Source organism: Polypterus senegalus, chromosome 12 (assembly GCF_016835505.1).
Source record: "Polypterus senegalus isolate Bchr_013 chromosome 12, ASM1683550v1, whole genome shotgun sequence".
NCBI classification, from domain to species: Eukaryota; Metazoa; Chordata; class Cladistia; order Polypteriformes; family Polypteridae; genus Polypterus; species Polypterus senegalus.
Window position 1 is genome coordinate 60,086,585 of NC_053165.1, and position 18,907 is coordinate 60,105,491.

The window sequence follows — 18,907 nt, forward strand, 5'->3', positions numbered from 1 at the left end:
AAAAAAAAAATCATAAAACTACATTTTCCCTAATGACCATGTTTTATTTCTTTTCTTGTTCAATGTTAAGCTTGACAACAAATATCTTTGCTTTTACATGACAAATATACTGTAGATATAAACAATGGTACAATTACATTTAGCTTTGTAAGGGAGCAAGGTTTCAGGCTTCAGAAACCAAACTTCAAAAGCCTCAGTTGGCATAACACTAAATCCTATATTGTACCTATAGAAATCTTCATAGAATCTTCCTTCATGGTCCTGGCGGATAGAAGAACGGTTGGTTTCTGGGAAATCATCTAGATAGTAATAAATAAATAAATAAATAAAAATATTTATATATATATATATATATATATATAATCATCCAAGATTAATTCTTAAAACCCTAAGAAGAAACATACAAAAAAGCAGGTTGAGTGGTTATTCATTGGATATAAAGCATCTGTATTTACAGAAATATGCAAGAGTATAACAAAAAAGTATATCCCTTAATGACCTACTCATTGCCTCCATTTCTGATGTTTTTACTTGTGCAAAGTTACTCCTACTTCACAAAGAAAGACTTGCATATAACCGCACGAGAGTTCACTTAGACCCTGTACATCTTACTTTGTTTTAGTTCATGTGCTTATCAAGATTCTAAGTTCTTGTTTCTTTTTTAACCAGCTATGAATCAATAGTGACACTGAAGTATAGTTTGATCATCATTTACATATCAGATAAAATAAAACATTCAAAAGAAATGAGAAAGAAAAACACTTCTTAATGATTCACAGGTACTAATTCACTACGCTTTGCAAAGTTATTTTCTCAGAAAATAATTCAGAATGGTTTTAATAGAACAGCAGTCTTACTGAATGACATGGCTCAGCTCAAGCCAAAAATCCAGAAAGTTAATTCAAACACCTAGATTAGTTTTGTTTCTTCTTTTACCATTTCTGAATGTATATGTGAATTTAAATATACTCAGAGTTTGTTTTACTTTTCATAGATGGAAATAGTCAACATGTAAAAATTTCCTACAAGTCAAAAGACTACAGTATAGTTGAAGTACTGATTAAAACATGATCTGTTCAGCACATAACTTTCCCAACAAAGTTTTATTATGTATAAAATAATAAGTATACACAAACTCACTTATATGGGTGACTCCATCCATACCATAATATGTTAAGAGAATACATTTATGTGGCCTAATATTAGTACAGCTATTTAAAAAAAGAAGGTTGCATTGATAATGTAACTGAACAACATCATAAGGATTCTACAGAAATACTAAATAAACTCTTAATTAAAGAATGCTGCGATGGAAACAAGTCTGAAGACATGATTAAAAACATTCTTTTAAGAACAGCATACATGAGAATAATTTCAGGGATGTAAAATGATTACTTGAAATGTATCCAAATAAATAAAGTCAGACTGATCAAGAAGGATATTTCATGCACCTTCCAACCGCTGAATAAACTTGCCACATTACATGCAAAAGTGTTTGAGCACTGAGCTCACCTAAAGTTTTTGCTTCATAAAAGGTTCTGGAGAAAAGGACAACTGTCACCTCATGGCTGCAGTTTTTTTCCTGTGGGAGAGATATGGGCAAATTCAGGGAATGACACAACCTTCTTCAAAAGAAGCGTAATGACATGAAAGTGTTCAGCCTCATCCTACCTTCCATTTGGCAAAAAGGTCAGAGAGGAAACCATTCACAGCCTTTTCAAAATACAGATCACCTGTAAAATATTTTATTCACCATGGACTCAGAACTGTAGAACAGACACATTGGTAACAAATTTTATTTCATTAAACAAAAAAAAAATCAAAAATGCTATCAACTGCTAAAAGATAATACAAATTCTAACTTATTGATTTATGTAACTCTTGAATTAACGGTGTCAAATGAGAAATGTATACATATATATTAGACCTGGGAAAGTTAACAAATTTATTTTTGAGATTAATGTGGCCTATTTAAGGTGTTAAAAAATGTTGTCGCATCCAGGGCCGGCAACAAAGCAAATGCCTCAGGCAGTGCTTTTGTCAGGGCAGCATTTTCATGTGTGTTTACAAAACAATAATACTGTACTGATCAGGCTGGAGATGCAGAGGGCCATGTGGCTGGACAGCTTCAGAACACTGTGTGTTCAGAAGGTGCAGTGCATTATACAAAAGAAACAAATGAGTGAGAAGAGGAAGCCCTGGGAAAAAGGGTGGAAGGAGTGCAAGACACGGGTTTGAGTGTGGAAGTGGCTGGAATGGACGTGCTTTTGCTCAGCGTTTGTGGCTGAGCACAACAGTCACACGGGGCGGCTGCAGCACGGATGATGATGAGAAGGAGCTGCGTGGTGTGAGCAAACAGCACAGAGTGAACAAGTGAGTAGAGGGTTGCAAGACTGAAATAGTGGCATGCTTCTGGGCTGTAACACCGAAGCAGAAGACAGTATAGAGAGGTTAGATGAGTCCGAGTGTGATTAAAGACTATCACAGAGCTTCTTTTATGTCAGCTTCTCCAAGTAGTCACTCATCCCCCTCAAACAGGTTTAGACCACCTGAGGAGTGTCTCTCTCTCTCTCTGGTCAGGGCGCAGGGGTACTACAATGTTATTTCCATGGTGCACCAGTTGAAAAACATTTGCGGGGAGTATAATTATCAAGTTGTTGATGGTGATGAAGAATTGAGGATAGTATTTACAGGCGTTTAACACAAGTTATAATGTATGCCCATTTAAGAGGTTAGTATTATTTCAATTAAATCAGTCTTTAGCAGTGCATTCAAAGGTCAAAGATGTTTCACCCGTTTAATCTTTACTTTTTGACACGTCTGTGTCTCATAAGCTGTACTAATTTGATAATTAATACATTGGCCTTGTTTTCTTTTTACCTTCTTTTCAACTAGCCTTTTAGGACGGCATTTAAAGTCAGGTTATACTTGCTCAAGTAGTGTTTTGTTTTAAGTTCAGGTTCAAGTTCATTGTTTAAGATTAAACTATGCCATTATATTTTTTTAATTTCTTTGTGTTGATTCTACATTAAATTTGTGACTCAGTGTGCATTTACTTCATGACTTACGTAGTTACATTAGATGTGATTAATCGTGATTGATTAGTTAAATTTTTTAATCTATCCCCAGACCTTTATATTTAAGTATTCTTGCTGTCATGAGAAGCATGAAACTCAAGCAAAGGCAACAGGGTGCAAAAGAAAATGTTTTATGTTTGTAATTAAAGGAGGAGTCTTACCATAAATATCAAAGTCCCACATCTCACAGCTCATCTGAATAAAGATATAAACCATGGCAGATGTGGAGCGGAACACCACCTGGGAGAACATATGTGAAGCTACAGTGAACATTTCTGATTGTGGCATTTTTAATGACAAAATTAAAGTAGAATTGTGTCTTGAAAATGCTAAATTTCGCTAACCTTGGAATATAGATACCATGTAAGAGTGACAGAATCAGATACAACAGCAAACATGACTGCCAACACTGAGCCAATTTAAGTGTAACGCAAAAGACCTTTGAAAAGGAGTGCTTACCCTGGTGTCTTCACTGATGTATCCACAAGTCACCTTTTCACCTCGAACCCATAGCTCACTGGCTTGTGCTCTGAACAGAAAATGAGAATAATAACGTGATTCAGCTTTAATAATGAGACATTGAAGGAACACTGAAAAAGTCGTATCACTTGCCATTTATGTCTGGAGAACATGAATGGGATACTTTTCAGAAATTAAACCTTCTAAAATGATTGCCTGTATAAAGAACTGGACCAGCAGGTTGTGACAGGATGCCAGTCTGTAAGAAAAAAGCCACTGGACGGCAATCAAGATTGATTAGGGAAATGTAGGGTCTCTGAATTACTGTATATTCAGAAGAGAACATTGGCAAGTTTACTTGCCATAGACTGCATACTCTGTAAATGGTCAACCACTGCCATATACAGAAATCATACAAAGTCAGGGGAACTATTCTAAGATAGCATGAACACATAAAACAACACCAGGATTCCTCCCACAGTGCAAAAACATGCAGGTGAGGTGGAATGGCAAAACCAAATTAGCCCTAGTGTGAATTTGGTATGTGCATGTGTGACAGTGCGTTCCCCTGCGCTGGGCTGGCACCTTGTCCACGGGATTGCTCCTGCCTGGCATTTTCTGGCATAGGCTCTGGCACATCCACATACATGGTATGGATTAAGTAGGCTTGGAAAATGGTATGACATGGTACATTTTACTGCAAAAACTGCTAACATTTTGTAGAGGATGTAATCTACTTTAAAGATACACAAACCCTGTTCCTAATGGTCAACCGTAGCTGCAGAGTTCACAGTCGGTGAAATGACATAGGCTTGAATAAAAGCCACAGATTAGTAGTGTGTTATCAATTTGCAACTGATTTAATCAAACTCAATTAGAATAATGTATAATGTAAATGTATATATTGTACTTCAAAGGAATAGTTTGAGTTGACAAGATCCTTGGTTTTCCCGTCTAACTTATTTATTTCAAATGCCTTATAAGTTGTAAAGATGTGGCAACTTTACTTTGGAAAATTATAAATCCAAATGTACCAAGAAAATGCACCCTTTAAGCAAAGACCGGGCAACACAAACTTACTTAGCTTTACTTTGCGTTGTGAAGTACCTCAAGCTGGCACTCAACAGGAATTGTTTTCTAAAATATGGGATATTGACTAATTAATGAATGAGATATAAATCATCATTATATAACTTTGACAGCAATTTTTTAAGCAAAATCAGAGATGTTTACCTGGCAGTTACCGCTGATCTTGACTAAGTATTTTATCTAAATACAAGTCTTTCTATTATAAAAATAAATTCTGGAAAGCAAAAGCAAGGCGACGATACATGATCTTCTCGGAAGTTCTCAAGAGACATTTAAAAGACCTGTCAGACAAAAGAGACATGCCACAGAGCGTCTCGCTGGGACAGTAAACATGAGACTTGGTGCCAAGAGACTGTCCCAGGGCCGTCTTGCGGGGACGTGGAACATGACATTCTTGCAAGACATGCCCTACTTACAACAGATATCATGTAAGAGGACATCCATCAAAAAACAGTCAGTCGTGTAAAAGCACGTAGTGCACACACATCCTGTGCTCTCAACACATATAAAGCGTATAAGGACAATACGGAGAATAGACACCCAAAGGCGCTGGAGAAAAATAAAAAGGCAGATAAGAGATGAAACCAGTAACATTCTAAAGTATGGCAGCGTCCCAGCCAGGTTGCGGCCTTTTTGGTTTTAAGGGACTGTTTGGTCCGATTGAGGGAGGGTGGAGTACAGCACGGAAGACTGATAGCGGGGTATTGATTGATGCGTTAAGGGGGGAGAGGCGCGGGAGATGAGGGATTGGAGAGGGTGCTAGAAAGTTGTGTTTGGGATTATGAAGTCAGCGTTTGTTCAAGTAAAACTTTTGTGACACTTTAACATGTGAGTCGCTACAGTATCAAAGAAAAGATAGAAAAGATTGCATTACTGCAAAACAAAAGGTGATTAATCATCAGAACCAGGTGTAATTGAAAAAAGAGCAGGACAAATCGAGGTCAGAAATAAAAGGCAATGAGTAGAGTTCGCAATGCATCATTCTTATGCACAAAACGTGGATTTACACAATAACAGACCATATGCTTTGAAAATCTGTGGTCCTGCAACAGTTAAAGCAACGACAAGTTGAATTACAAAGAATACACAATTCAGGGAAGTGATGCAAATTTTAAAAGGCAAAAAGAAAGGTAACGTATATATTCCGCGAATATTACACACCAAAGGAGATCGTGATATGCCATTCATATTAAAATGTTTAGTTTACTGTGAGAATAGCTTTTGCTATAACAATCAATAAATCACAGGGACAAACATTAGAAAAAGTCAGATTATTAGAGAAACAGAAACAATATTCACTCACGGGCATTTATACGTTGCATTGTCACAATGTGTCTGCAAAAAATATTGTTTTTAATGAAGCTTTAAAGTAAAAGTGTAAATAATGAAATTGAAACAATTCCAAAGAAAAAAAAAATTCAAATTGTATATCCAATTAACCAAACACAGGGGAGGTGGGCGAAGCCTCCTAGTAAATAATAATATAATAAATGATTAAATACCCACTGTTTGTATGAGTGAAATGAATTAGTGAATATTAATGATATATGAATCCTCTCTCATAGTTTCCCTGTTAAATACGACACCTCTTAATGCTTATAGTCACTTGTAACTCTGTCTGTGTGCATTCTAAATACCATCATCATGTCACGTGCTGTACTCTAGAGGAGGCAGCAGTGTACAGCACTATTGTCTTACAATGGCAAGAATAAGTAACAGCAAAGGAGAGCTTTAAAAAGTTGTCCAAGTTTGTATCCAGAGGTGAGATTCCAGGCTTTTATTGCTGCTTTTTTCTCAACAAAGCTTTGCTTTGAGTTCATGGCTAAGATGTGGGGATGTGTGTTATGCACTTTCATGTCAATTAGTGCAGCTGAGTCAATGGTGTACTATTGTTTCTCAAGCTTTGTATTTTTTTTTATAAACTTTGCATAGTATTGAGCAGGACTTTTAACTGAATATTAATTTTACAAAATCACATTACCCCACTTGCTATTGCCAACTCAATTCAAAATATCAAATTACACCTACACTTAATTCCTGTAAAACCTTTTGAGAAGTGTGATAAATGTTTCAGTTTAAACAAGGAAAGCAATCCCTAATGAACAAACAACTGTACCTGTCATGAGACTGAGGCAGAAATATATTCAAGTGAAAAAGTAAGTACACACCATGAAATGTTTTGTGGACATATCAAGATGTAATCTTTACTTAAACAGTATCTTTAAATGAAGGTGATGCAATTAAAAAGAAAAGAAAAATTAAAATTTGACTTTGCAATAATTAAAACGAAATTAACAGGTATACCATTTACATCTGTGGATAAAGTACATACACCCTTTGTTCTAACAGACACCCTCCAAGGAGAGGTCTCCTAAAACTGAGTAGCATTCTCTGACATCAACTGTCAGAATGTTTTCCCACTTATCCATGTAGAATGTATTCAGCTGTGTGACATTTGAGGGATGCCTTGCTTATCCAGACCATTTCAAATCCCACAACTGCATCTTGATGGGATTCAGATCTGGGCTTTCACTTGGCCATTATGGAACCCTCAATTTCTTTCTTTTCAGGTTACTTTTTCACATGACTTTATGTTTAATGGAGCTGACTGGGGTTATAGAAAGCAAGAGGCTACTATTGTTTTTCTTTGCTACACTGATAGGTAATCTGAATTGTTAAGTTAAAGATGCATTTTACTTTTCATCAAGCATTTCTATTTTTAAAACCATAGAGTCTTATTTCTTTTTTGAAAACTATGCAATGCAAGTTTATGGATGCTAATATTTTTTGTCACATGGTTATTCCTTCAATATACATCTAGTAACACTGAAAGTCACAAGGTTTTCTAAAAGACAGAGTTAATAAGAATTTTCTTTTTCCCACAAAACCCTAGAAAACTATCACCGAAGGCACAACATGTTTGATACAATTTTATATTAAATGTATAAAATGTACACACAGGAGAGGTAAGCACCTTGACCAGGATAAGTGGTAGAATTTTAACTTGAGATACTGTACTCCAAAAAACATCACAAAAAACAGAATTTATGGTAAAATAATGACGAATGCCAATGAATCATTACAACTACAATTCAATCAATATGAATTACCTAATGCCAGCAAACTCAACCTTCTGAGTAACATAGGCACATGTGCTGACCTGCAAATAAAGATATGAGAGAGAGAAAAAATATACAGCACTGAAAATAAAAAAATCAAACACTTCATTCTTTGTATTGTGAAAAATACTTTAAAACGTACAGTTAATGAAGATTAATTACTCTGATACTAAATAAATATTATTATATTATAAATATATGCAGTGCAATTCCAAAATGCATTAAATAATGCATATTTATTTAATGGGAACTTAAATACATTATTCTTGATTATGAAAATAAGTGTACCTTTTGATTCAATCAGCTATGATGCATGCTTTAGCAGCTTTGGCAGCAAACAAATGTAACCAAATATTTTCGCCTGGCTACTCTCCCATAACTGGCACAGCTATTTAGATTGCATTAAACTGTTGAGAAGTGAATGGGGAGGTCAGCTACACATAGAAGTTATGGGAATCTGCAGGAGTTGTTTTAAACATTTGTGTGACTTTTCTTGTTATTGTGTGGAGTGATGTTGAGGGTATTTCACATTTACACTGTGAAGACCACTTGTTTTATGTAAAACACATTCCAAAACATTTTTTTTTTACCATTTACAGCTGTTTAGACAGACCATTCCATATGTGTAACTGTCTTTCATGAAGTCCCTTAAAATCATGCCAAGGTGCAATATATTTAACCAATCTGAATGGGCATAACAAAAATGGTCAGGCTTCATACTTTCGTGTAATACTGGACCTCATAAACTGTGTTCTTGAGGTTGACTCTCTTACACACATTTATACTTGTCATATTAATTAAACCAATGAATCTTGTCGTTCTCTTAATAACAAGTAAGGGTTCACAAACTTCAGCACCCTTTTGTACTGTATCTATGAAGAATATTGCATGATTTTGTGTCTTGATGTTATTATGTTGTTCAATTTCAAATGTTCACTTTCTTTATGAGGATACTACATAATGAAAAATTTAATTTGTGCATATCTAATCCTAACGCCCATCCCTACCCTAGCAGTATTCAATGTATTTTCACAAATCATAAAAAAAGCAGTATTATGTCCTGTGCCATATGCAAAAATAAATTAATAAAAGTATTGACTGATAACGTGTTTCTAAATCAGTCATTCTCTTACAACGGTTGCCTACAGGATATGAATTCGCTTACTAATAGGTTTACTAGGTTTCTTTTCACATCACACAGGATTTCTTTTTATAGAGCTTCCTTTCACACTCACCCCACCCCAACTCTCACCAGGCTTCTTTTCAGCCGCCACATATCCCCCCTGCCAATGTACTGGTCTTTGAACGTTAGTTCCACAAGATCAAGAGTTACATCCTGAGAAAAAAAACAAACAACAAATTTACAATTTAGAGTTAAATTACAATAAAAATGTTTAAACAACTGGAGACAGACAACGAATAAAATGTCTTATTTGACAAACCATATTCCTATTTAGTAAAGAAGGTTGTTTTTATTTCTTCTTTCTTTAATTATACATTAAGTATCAGAAGGCTAAACACTTTTAAAAAGTCTTTGGGTGTCACTCACCTTTGGGTCAACAATATTGACATAAACATCTTGATATGCTCTCAATTTGAACACCTGAGCCACAGTCTGATCCACACTTATTGTTTCTAAAAGCAGAGAGGTTCCAGTTAGCAAGCAGTTGGCAAAAAGAAGCAAACACAAATCAGAAAGTAAACAAAAGGAGACTCATACCCTTCTGGAGGTCTTCTTTAAGGGACTTGACCTGCAGCAGAAGAGGGCTAAAAACATTAAGACCATATTTAGAAAAATCATCCAAGGCAGAGAGTAGCCACCTATATCTAAAACAACCACTTAAAGCACTATCAACTTCATACACCACAGTAGTTCATGTAAGACAGTTAAATAGCTAATCAAAGATAGTGTCATAAAACATTTGGTTATTCACTCAAGTAACACCATGTGCATATTAACACTGCACATATATCAGGCAGACACTCTCAAGGGCATCAATGTCAAGCATAGTAAAACATGGAGAGATGGGGGAAAAAAAACAGATCTTGGCAGACATTGGGCAGCTTGAATGTTAGGCAATGCAGTGATTGCTTACTTTAAATTCACTGAATAAATCAATCTTTCTCAATTACTTAACAAGACCAGAATAAAGACACTTAACAGTTTTTCAAAGAGATGAAATCCTCATCCAGGTTTTCATACCAAAATGATGCAGGACTACGTAAACTATCACTGCTCCTTGGCTCCAACTGTCTTCTCTGACAAATACCACTCCAGAAGAGTGGTGTTTTCCAAGAAGTACTTTCGCTGTACTGAAATGTCTTTTTTTCCCTTTGTGCGTGCCAAACCTAAGTGTGAACTCTTTAGAAGAATGCAAAAGGGTAAGGATATGTATGTCAATCAAAAAGAATGAAGAAAATTAAGCTGTGCAGGATTTCTTCATCTTTGGCCTAAATGCTGAGTGATTAAATCCCACAAAATGGGAGTGTGCTCGAGTAGGTTCTTTTGGGTTACATCAATTTTGTTTTCCATTTATAAATACATATACAATAGGCTGTACTGACCCCTACTCTCTCTTCTGTTTCTTTTTCCGGTTTCTTTGGCCTGCGCCACCACCACCTACTCAAAGCATCATGATGCACCAACATTGATGGACTGAAAGCCAGAAGTCTACGTGACCATCATCATCAAGTCCTTCCATGAAAACCCTAAATACAAAGATGACTGTTTGATTTATGTTAGGTAGATTGCCCAGAGGGGACTGGGCGGTCTCTTGGTCTGGAATCCCTACAGATTTTATTTTTTCTCCAGCCTTTGGAGTTTTTTTTTTTTTTTCTGTCCACCCTGGCCATCGGTCCTTACTTATTCTATGTTAATTAATGTTGACTTATGTTTATTTTTTATTGTGTCTTCTATTGTTCTATTCTTCATTTTGTAAAGCACTTTGAGCTACATTTTTTGTATGAAAATGTGCTATATAAATAAATGTTGTTGTTAATAAAAATTTTAAGGCAGTATTTCGCCGCTGCGAAGCACGGGTATTTTGCTAGTTTTAAATAAGACACACTAATCTGGATGCAAGTGACTACCAGGAATGTGCAATTCCTTATTGGCCAGAAAGCCTAAAAACCCAGTGGACAATCTGTGGTTTTAAATCTTCACGGCACAAAGGTGCCTGCAAGTGGTAACATTTTTAATTCCAGAAGTTAACCCCTCCTGTCTCACATGCTAGTGCTGCCTTATTGAAGTGGCTAAAGTTTCTTAATTCGATAACTGACTGAAAGTCAAGACCTAAATTAAGGCAAGGCTAGTCTGAGACAGGAGTTGGGTACATGTTGTGCTATTTTATAAGGGGACATACAATAATTGGTTGATTAAAATTGCATTAAAGGAAATAGGAAATGATGCATGTCGAAATGTTACTTGAAGCCAGTAACAGCATAAATATCAAAAGGTCTTTTTCAGTTTAAAAGATTTGGAAGAGAGTACTTAAAAACATTTCATAACACAATTGATAGATTTGTTCTGTATCTTTGTTATGCTTACTTCTGTAAACTGCAAACTATGAGAAATAAGCAATATATAAATAGATAAATCAAAGGGATGTATCAATTTGACATTTTCTTTCCTTCATAAAGTACTTTACAGATGATGTTAAATACCATTAGTAATCCAACACCAAGTCATAAACTCGCAGCGTCTCATGGAAGTGTAGATGCATCTAGCTAAAAAACACATGCTGTGAGCTAACAACAATGCCCCAAAATGTGTCAAACAGAATATCAAGCATTCGGAATGTACTTGTATATTATTATAAGATGAAAAATTAAACAGACAGACACTTATTCATGGGTATTGTTTTTTGTGAAAACAGCCTATTGTTAGCTATTGTTCTGTGTTAAAGATTACACTGGTATTTGGCTTGAATTTAATGAAGTAGCCAAACTACACACTGATGTCCTTTTCCTCTCATGCAGTTATGCATCTGGGTGTTCCCCTTCTTTCTCTACCCTGGTTTGATCCAGTTTGCCCTCTTTTCTCAAGATAGTACTTGACACCTTTTTTTATGAAATATTCAGTTGTTTGGCATTCTGTCACAAAAAACACAGTAACTATTGACATGCATGTTTCAAGAACCATTATATGTTGACCTTTCTTGACCCTTATTAATATTGCATAAAGGGATTCCCTGTACAACTGTGGTAGTAAAAGTGGTATATCAGAATGTAATATATCAAATCAATGTGCTATATGAACATTGTTCTGGTATATCCCTTCCTAGAATAGCCCACCTATTTATAAGCAATTTTTTTTTTTTTTTTACCATGACAACTTTATGCCCCAAGAATCAGAAGCTCATACAATAGCTTCAGGACAATGGCCGGGAGTTCACTTTCAGATAGTGGTCTCCCAATTTAGTCAAGCTTCTGTAGAATGAGATGGAGCAAGCAAGTCAGAGTACAGATCTAATATCTACTGATCTGCAATATTTAAGCAACACATTCACATTTTTGATAACTGTATGAACAGGGGACAAGTACAGTAATAGGCAATGTGTATTTTTTGTATGTAATAAATTGGTAATCAGTGCATGCTGGAAAAAAAAGGCTACTAAAGCTAGCTTTACTTTACCACATATCTCTCTAAACTACATCTAAATTGAGTTGTTTTCTGCTGTATGTTACTGATTCATGAGCCACTGGCATCTTGTGCATCTTACTTTCATGTTGAGTGAAGTAGAAAAGCATAGCTGAAAATAATGTTTTTGCCCAGGCTCTGCAGGCACTTTAGCTGAAGTGAGTGTAGCAATCAGTGGATCAATTTCATACAAAATATTAAAAAAAAATGCTTCAATTAGTACAAACATGGCTGACTGTTACAGTACTAATTCGCAACAGCATATATTCATCACCTACCTGTATTCATCATTAGGGTGGGCAATCTCAACAATATCTCCAAGAATGATCTGAGGAAATACCTTGGGGTTTACCATTAATTCATCATCTGCAGAAGCAAAAAAAATACCCATATAATGTAGTTAAGCAACAACAAACAGACATGTGGCAAGGACTTCTGTCCAAAGAAGCGTAGATGGTCAATATAACAAATGTATTTAACACACAAAGCACAGTATGAGCGGAATTGCTTTTCACATATTTCCTAACTGCTGATCCTACCAGGGCCTGTGTCGTGTTTTTTTTTTTTTGGTAACACTTGAAAAAGGAGCACCCTGCACTGATAAAAGGCAATCAAGCAGTAACAAGTAAAACTTTAAGTATCAAAAAAAGATGGACTTGGACAGACCAATTGGAACCAATATTGTTGCAACTACACTGTGCAACTCTGTAAAGAACCTATAATTAACATAATTGAATAAAGTTCTTCTGAAGAATTTCTGGAGAGGTTTTGCCCTTACTTACAGTTAATATTTCTTGCAACAAATGCCTTGGGGGGGAAAAAAGGATGCCGCCCCTTTAGTAACCTTAGATAACAATAATTAAGCGGAGTGACACTGAAAATGGGTACTATTTTGAGCAACATAAAGACAACCTCAGCTGCGCTGACAATGCAATCTCCGACCAAAAAGTTGATAGTCTGCATGCTTCTGAAAAGAGTACCCCAGAGTTCTACTGCAGTGACGTAAGGAGCATGTATAAGTAATGAGCTGTCAAATTATATAAAAAACAGTCTGCGCCACTAGCATTCCCTCTAATCACGGGTTCACTACAGCTGGGTACGCTGCCATTACAGAGCAAACTGCATTAAAGCCAGATTAAATAATCATGCAGGTCATCCTGAGACAGGAGTTAGGATTTTAAAACGTCTATTGTACTGTTCTGTTGCATATTATTTTTGACAGGCAGTTATACAACTTGTAGCTTTGCATTTATTTGTTATTTAATGATTTAAACTGTATGTTTGAATGTAAATTTCTGCCATTCAAATAAAAAAAGGTGCTAAATTGGTTGTTTACATGGAAAAAGATAACACATTTCTGTATATTTTAAAGGCCACTGTTGGAAACAAATGATACTTTTTGAAATTAAAATGTATTTACAACATAGTTTAAAATGAGGGAAAACAATACCATAACAATAATAACCTCCATTGCTACTGGACAATGGTGGTATAACGGTCTACCATTTGTACATTTTTTTTTGTTTATTTGTCTAAGGTAAACACACTATTGACACCACCAATCCAACCTTAAAAGAACTTAGCATTAAAGGGTTTATTATCTCTATAATCAGACCAGACACCTTGTCTGATCAAACATTGCTGCTTCTCAGACATGTAAATGCATTAATAGCAAAACGTTATATTAAACTCTCTCCTTTGTAAATGCATTAATAGCAAAACGTTATATTAAACTCTCTCCTTTGTAGTATTCAGCAACTGTTTCAAGGATTAACATGTCAGAATCAATGAAGACATCTGTTGGTCAAAAAGTACATTGCAGAATTGGCAATTCTGCCAATCATTTACAAAAGGGTCCATCTTTGTCAGGTTGAGCTGGAGATGGTGTTCCTTCATCCAGAATGCAATATCAGAGAGACATACAGAGATTCTAGCTAATGCCATGCAGTCCACTGGCAGGAACAACAGGCATAAATGTGTATCATCAGCATAGACCTGATAAGAGAAACAATGGGACTGTAGGATAGGGTGTATCAAAGAGATATATATGAAGAAGAAGAAGAGAGGGTCCAGTACCAATGCTTGGGGCACCCCTATACTCATTTCATGCACTCCTGACATTTCTCCATGCCAAGACACACGGTAGGATCTACCCAATAGGTAGGACTCAGGCCTCCCGAGGGCCACCTCAGTGATGCCAGCGTCAGAGATGGTGGCTAGGAGGATTCAACTGAATCCAGCTCACAGTAAAACTTTTGGTCACTTGGACAATCAGTTGTCTAAAGCTTTGCTAATCTTGGATAAACCAGTTATTAAAAATCTTTCTGGACAATGATACCTTGTGGTTAATCTCAGTATCTTTTTCTTTTAATTTCTTTTTATTCACTCGGGTGTTGGGTGGGGCTTGTTATCTTTCATTATATTACTGTTTATTTATTGAGTTTCTGTAAAAAGCCAAATTTCCAACAGCTGCTTTTTATGTGGCTGATAAAAGGTTATAAATACAAAACAGAAAAATGAGATGAAATTAGTACCTTTTGAAATTGGTGGCCTCAATCCGCCACATCCCTTTTCATAGAAAAATGTTACATCATTTGATGAAACACTGACAGCACATAGTGTCCTTGTAAACGTCTTCCCCTTTCCCTTACTGCCTAACAGTTGCTGTGTTTAGGAGGCGGCTGTACACAACACCCTAAGAAATGCACTGTGTTTTCCATGCATATCCATGATGTGGTTGTGTTTGGAATGGCTAACGTTACATGGCTGCCAAATTAAATACTTTCAATAAAGCAAAATACTGATGGAAACCAGATGATATATATCAAATTAGTGTCGGGCAAGTGTGTGTTCAAACTACACCAATTTCTTTCTTTCTTCTTTTTTAATATAACATTTTATTAATTGTATCAAAATCAGATTACATTCCATACGTGCAAGTCAAGCTTAACAAAACTAGGTTCGAAAGAAATCGACCGCCACCCATGAAAAAGAGAGCTAGGTCAGTAGACTAATCCTTTAATAATAGTAAACATATGTAAGTAAATAAATGAATAAAAATAAATAGAAATAAAAAAGAGGGGATAGAATCCACTTCCTTATTTTAAATGCTTATTCCAAAATGTTATTGATCAGATGCTGCCATGTTTTGAAAATTTTTTGTACAGATCCTCTGAGAATTTGATTTTATTTCCAATTTTAGATAATATACAACATCAAACTACACCAGTTTCAAAATACCAAAAAGTACTTTGATGCTTATATGATTTGGCATTCTTTCTTGCATTCAGTTTTCTTACCAACATTTGTGGTATGTACACTGCACAATCAAATGCAGACAAGGTTCACAAATGTGATGCCCATCTCACAAAAACACCCAAAAAGTGACTGTTCTTCGTGTGACTTTGCCAAAATGGCACCACAAGAGATGGATGTAATCAACTTCAGATGAGACATCATACAGCCATTCCTGCTCTTGTCAGAGTGCAATTACTTTCATGTCAGATGTTGTTACTGCAGTTGCCTCAAGCTTGTCCTTTGGATTTCCTCTCATGCTATTGCTAGGTGTTGCTCATGACTGTTCAATAAATCTCCTCACACTGCAAGGATTTATGACAATAACTTCACACGTGCTTAAAGATGTTGAGGTGCCTGCAACAACTCAAAGAATGCACCTCCTAACTACTCATATAATTGATTAGCAAATATCACAAAAAATGTGTGTGCAACAGGAAAATCAGGGATGACATTGTGTGACTTGTACCTGCCTTAATGACAAGGCTGCTTTCTGTCTGTGAAAACACAAATTACTAATAATGAAAGACTGGATAAGCTAAGATTAAGACCTCACACAGAGGAAAGTTAAAGGATCTGGAATGATCTTGTGATTTTAGTCATGCAAATAAAAGAGGAACAGTAATTTTATTATGAGTATACATAGACCTATTTTAGTAAGTAAACAATAAGTGGCAAAAGATTAGCATTACTAAATTTGCATGCAGCAGAGGAAAGGCTCAGGTTATGGTATACTGTAGTCAATCATGTATGAAGACCCTTTCCAATGAGCCCAACAAGATAAGCTTATAATGCTGGGTAAACGTACCTACTACAGCACATAGTCTATAATAAACAGTAGAAAGACTACACCATCAAAGGCCAGAGCTTAGCGGAGGGACCCCCAGATTTGGTCCTGAAGGCGCACAGTGGCTGCAGGTTTTTGCTCTAACCCAGTTTCTTAATGAGAAGCCAATTATCGCTGCCGAATCAGTTACTGCTCAAGCAACATTTTCATGAACTCAAACTTGTTAAGCTTTCCAACCCATACATGATTTTTAGCCTTAACTCCAATGTGGTTTTGTTAGCAGTAAGACAAAAAAGAGACAGCAGGTCACTATCTAAAGTATCTCATTTAATTGTGTCTGCGTTCATCAAAAACATTCTATTTTAATAAAAATGAAGGACTAAATATATCAGATCTTTTTTTAACCACAAACCAATTGACAACATCTTTGGAAGGGAAAAAAAGACAATGCAAGAAAGACCTGATCTTAACAGAATGAAATCAATTTTTTTTTTTTTTTTTACAAACTTCAAACTATAAAAAACAATGCAGCCACTGAAGCCCTCCAGGGACCCCAATTTAGGTCATTTATTATCAGGCAGCAACATTTCAAGGACACAAATCACTAAGATTAGCTTTAACTCACCGCTTCCCCCAAACCCTTTCTTGTGGATGACAAGTTTATACACTTTGTTGGTCCTCATGATGATAGCTGAAAGTCTTGAAAAGCCCTACATGTGCCACTCCATGAAGGCCACTGGAATTTCAACACCTGTAAGAGTGCAGCAATAAAAAGAAATGAAAGTGCAACTTCTTGCATATATACATTACATCCTTACTCAGCTCATACCATGCGAGCATGGTAGGTCAGTGAGGTTCAGAGCCAATTGGCTTGGTACTTGTTGAAATTTTCCATAAAAACTGGTAAAGCCTCATCCATTGAGGGCATAGAAAACTCACAAGACCCCCTATACATTATGAAGTGGACAAGGTGAACTGTTTGCTGAGATTGGGCTTTTTTTTGTAGCTCTTTTGAGAACTGGACTAGTGGAATTTTGTCAGTCTGGAGGTCAGCTACTAAAATTCAGTCAGCATCAGCCAACTGTTTCCTTGCAGTCTTCAGAGCAGAACAGATGAGTCTGTACTAGCGGATCTCTTAGTTTCACTAGTGTCCTGCTTCACTGGCCATTGGTCACCACACTTGTCAAAGCTATGAAATCTGTGTCTGCTGCAACTGATTGCTCTCCACTTTATTTCTATTATTTGCCAAACCCTCACAGACCATCACAGATACAGAAGCGCTATCACAATCTGCCAACCTTTTAAATGACTTCCCATTCTAGAATATTTTACCCTGTTGAGGACATTCTGAGAGGGCTCTCCCAAAAAATTTTCCTGCACGCTAAAAGGTAAGGGGAAATAGGATCCAATTGATTTTTTAGGTCACCTAGCAGGTTAAACTGCAAAGGACTGAAGGAATGGCAACACCATAGGCCAGGATATACATTTTTGATTTGAGGGAAGGACACAGGTTTTATCCATAGTTGCGCTGCATATGCTTTTGATTTGCATTTCGACTGACAAATTAGCAGCAGTCAACTCTGGGTTAAAGGTTAGCAGCAGTAATATTGTCACATGTCCAGATTACACTGAAATTCTTGTCTGACCATGACGCAATATGGTGCTAGTTTACCCTTAATCGGCTTCAACCTGTGCCCTTGTGTTTTTGCTGAGCAGATCATTTTCACAGCAGGGGGGCATTCCCCTCTAGTAATTTTAAACATTTCTCTCACGTCCCATCTTAAAATGACTTCACATGAAAACAGTCACCTATTTCTGTCTTCTAAAATGTGAATTTGCTAGTTTCCCCTGGTATGTGAGAGTACAACTTTTTTTATGGGGTTTACCAGAAGCCATATTTAACACTGCAAGGTCTAGTCTGCAAGTATGTGCCATCACATAAATAAAGATCAACCTGTTTCCTCACAGTTCAAATACTACAGTATAACAAAGAGTGGCTCTTCTCTCAGCTCTCTAGCAACATTGTACTCTTCTTGTAAAATAAGGATCACCCATCTTCAGTAGATGCATCCTGTATGTTCTTAGCAGAATGGTTCACTGTCTCAAGATTTCAAATTTGGCCATTGCACATTTTAAGCATAACTCACCTGAGGCAGAAGCTCTTCGGCTTTCCCCAAAATCCTCACAGTTAAGTTGCAAGTTCTTCTTAAGCATAACTCTTATTAATCCACTCCTAAAGACATAAGAAAAGGTTCCACTGATAATGACTTGTACTGTAAAGGTATTCTTGTATTATTCATCCATGTCCTGTTCATGTACTCTATGGCCATATGTATACAGTCAAAGTAAAAAGTATGTGAACCCTAGGAATTATCTATATTTATGTCTAATTCCCATATAAAACCTGGTTGTATCTTCATGTCAGTCACAATAATGAACAAAC

At 36.2% G+C, this 18,907-nt stretch overlaps 1 protein-coding gene across 6 annotated transcripts in view; it reads right to left on the reverse strand.

The window, feature by feature from the left end:
* The window catches only part of depdc5 (DEP domain containing 5, GATOR1 subcomplex subunit), a 70,087-nt gene that overhangs the window by 44,634 nt on the left and 6,546 nt on the right, over positions 1 to 18,907 (reverse strand). For 5 of the 6 annotated variants that reach the window (XM_039771684.1, XM_039771686.1, XM_039771687.1 and 2 more), the window contains exons 2-14: positions 18,612 to 18,697; positions 17,090 to 17,215; positions 12,662 to 12,749; positions 9,465 to 9,511; positions 9,294 to 9,379; positions 8,997 to 9,080; positions 7,736 to 7,785; positions 4,617 to 4,673; positions 3,537 to 3,606; positions 3,239 to 3,317; positions 1,672 to 1,733; positions 1,513 to 1,582; positions 227 to 299 (exon numbers count right to left, since the gene is read on the reverse strand). In XM_039771684.1, coding sequence (XP_039627618.1) covers positions 227 to 299; positions 1,513 to 1,582; positions 1,672 to 1,733; positions 3,239 to 3,317; positions 3,537 to 3,606; positions 4,617 to 4,673; positions 7,736 to 7,785; positions 8,997 to 9,080; positions 9,294 to 9,379; positions 9,465 to 9,511; positions 12,662 to 12,749; positions 17,090 to 17,147 — 824 coding nt within the window. In that variant the 5' untranslated portion in view covers positions 17,148 to 17,215; positions 18,612 to 18,697. The remainder of the gene's footprint in view (positions 1 to 226; positions 300 to 1,512; positions 1,583 to 1,671; positions 1,734 to 3,238; positions 3,318 to 3,536; positions 3,607 to 4,616; positions 4,674 to 7,735; positions 7,786 to 8,996; positions 9,081 to 9,293; positions 9,380 to 9,464; positions 9,512 to 12,661; positions 12,750 to 17,089; positions 17,216 to 18,611; positions 18,698 to 18,907) is intronic. The other variant, XM_039771685.1, reaches the window with a different exon arrangement.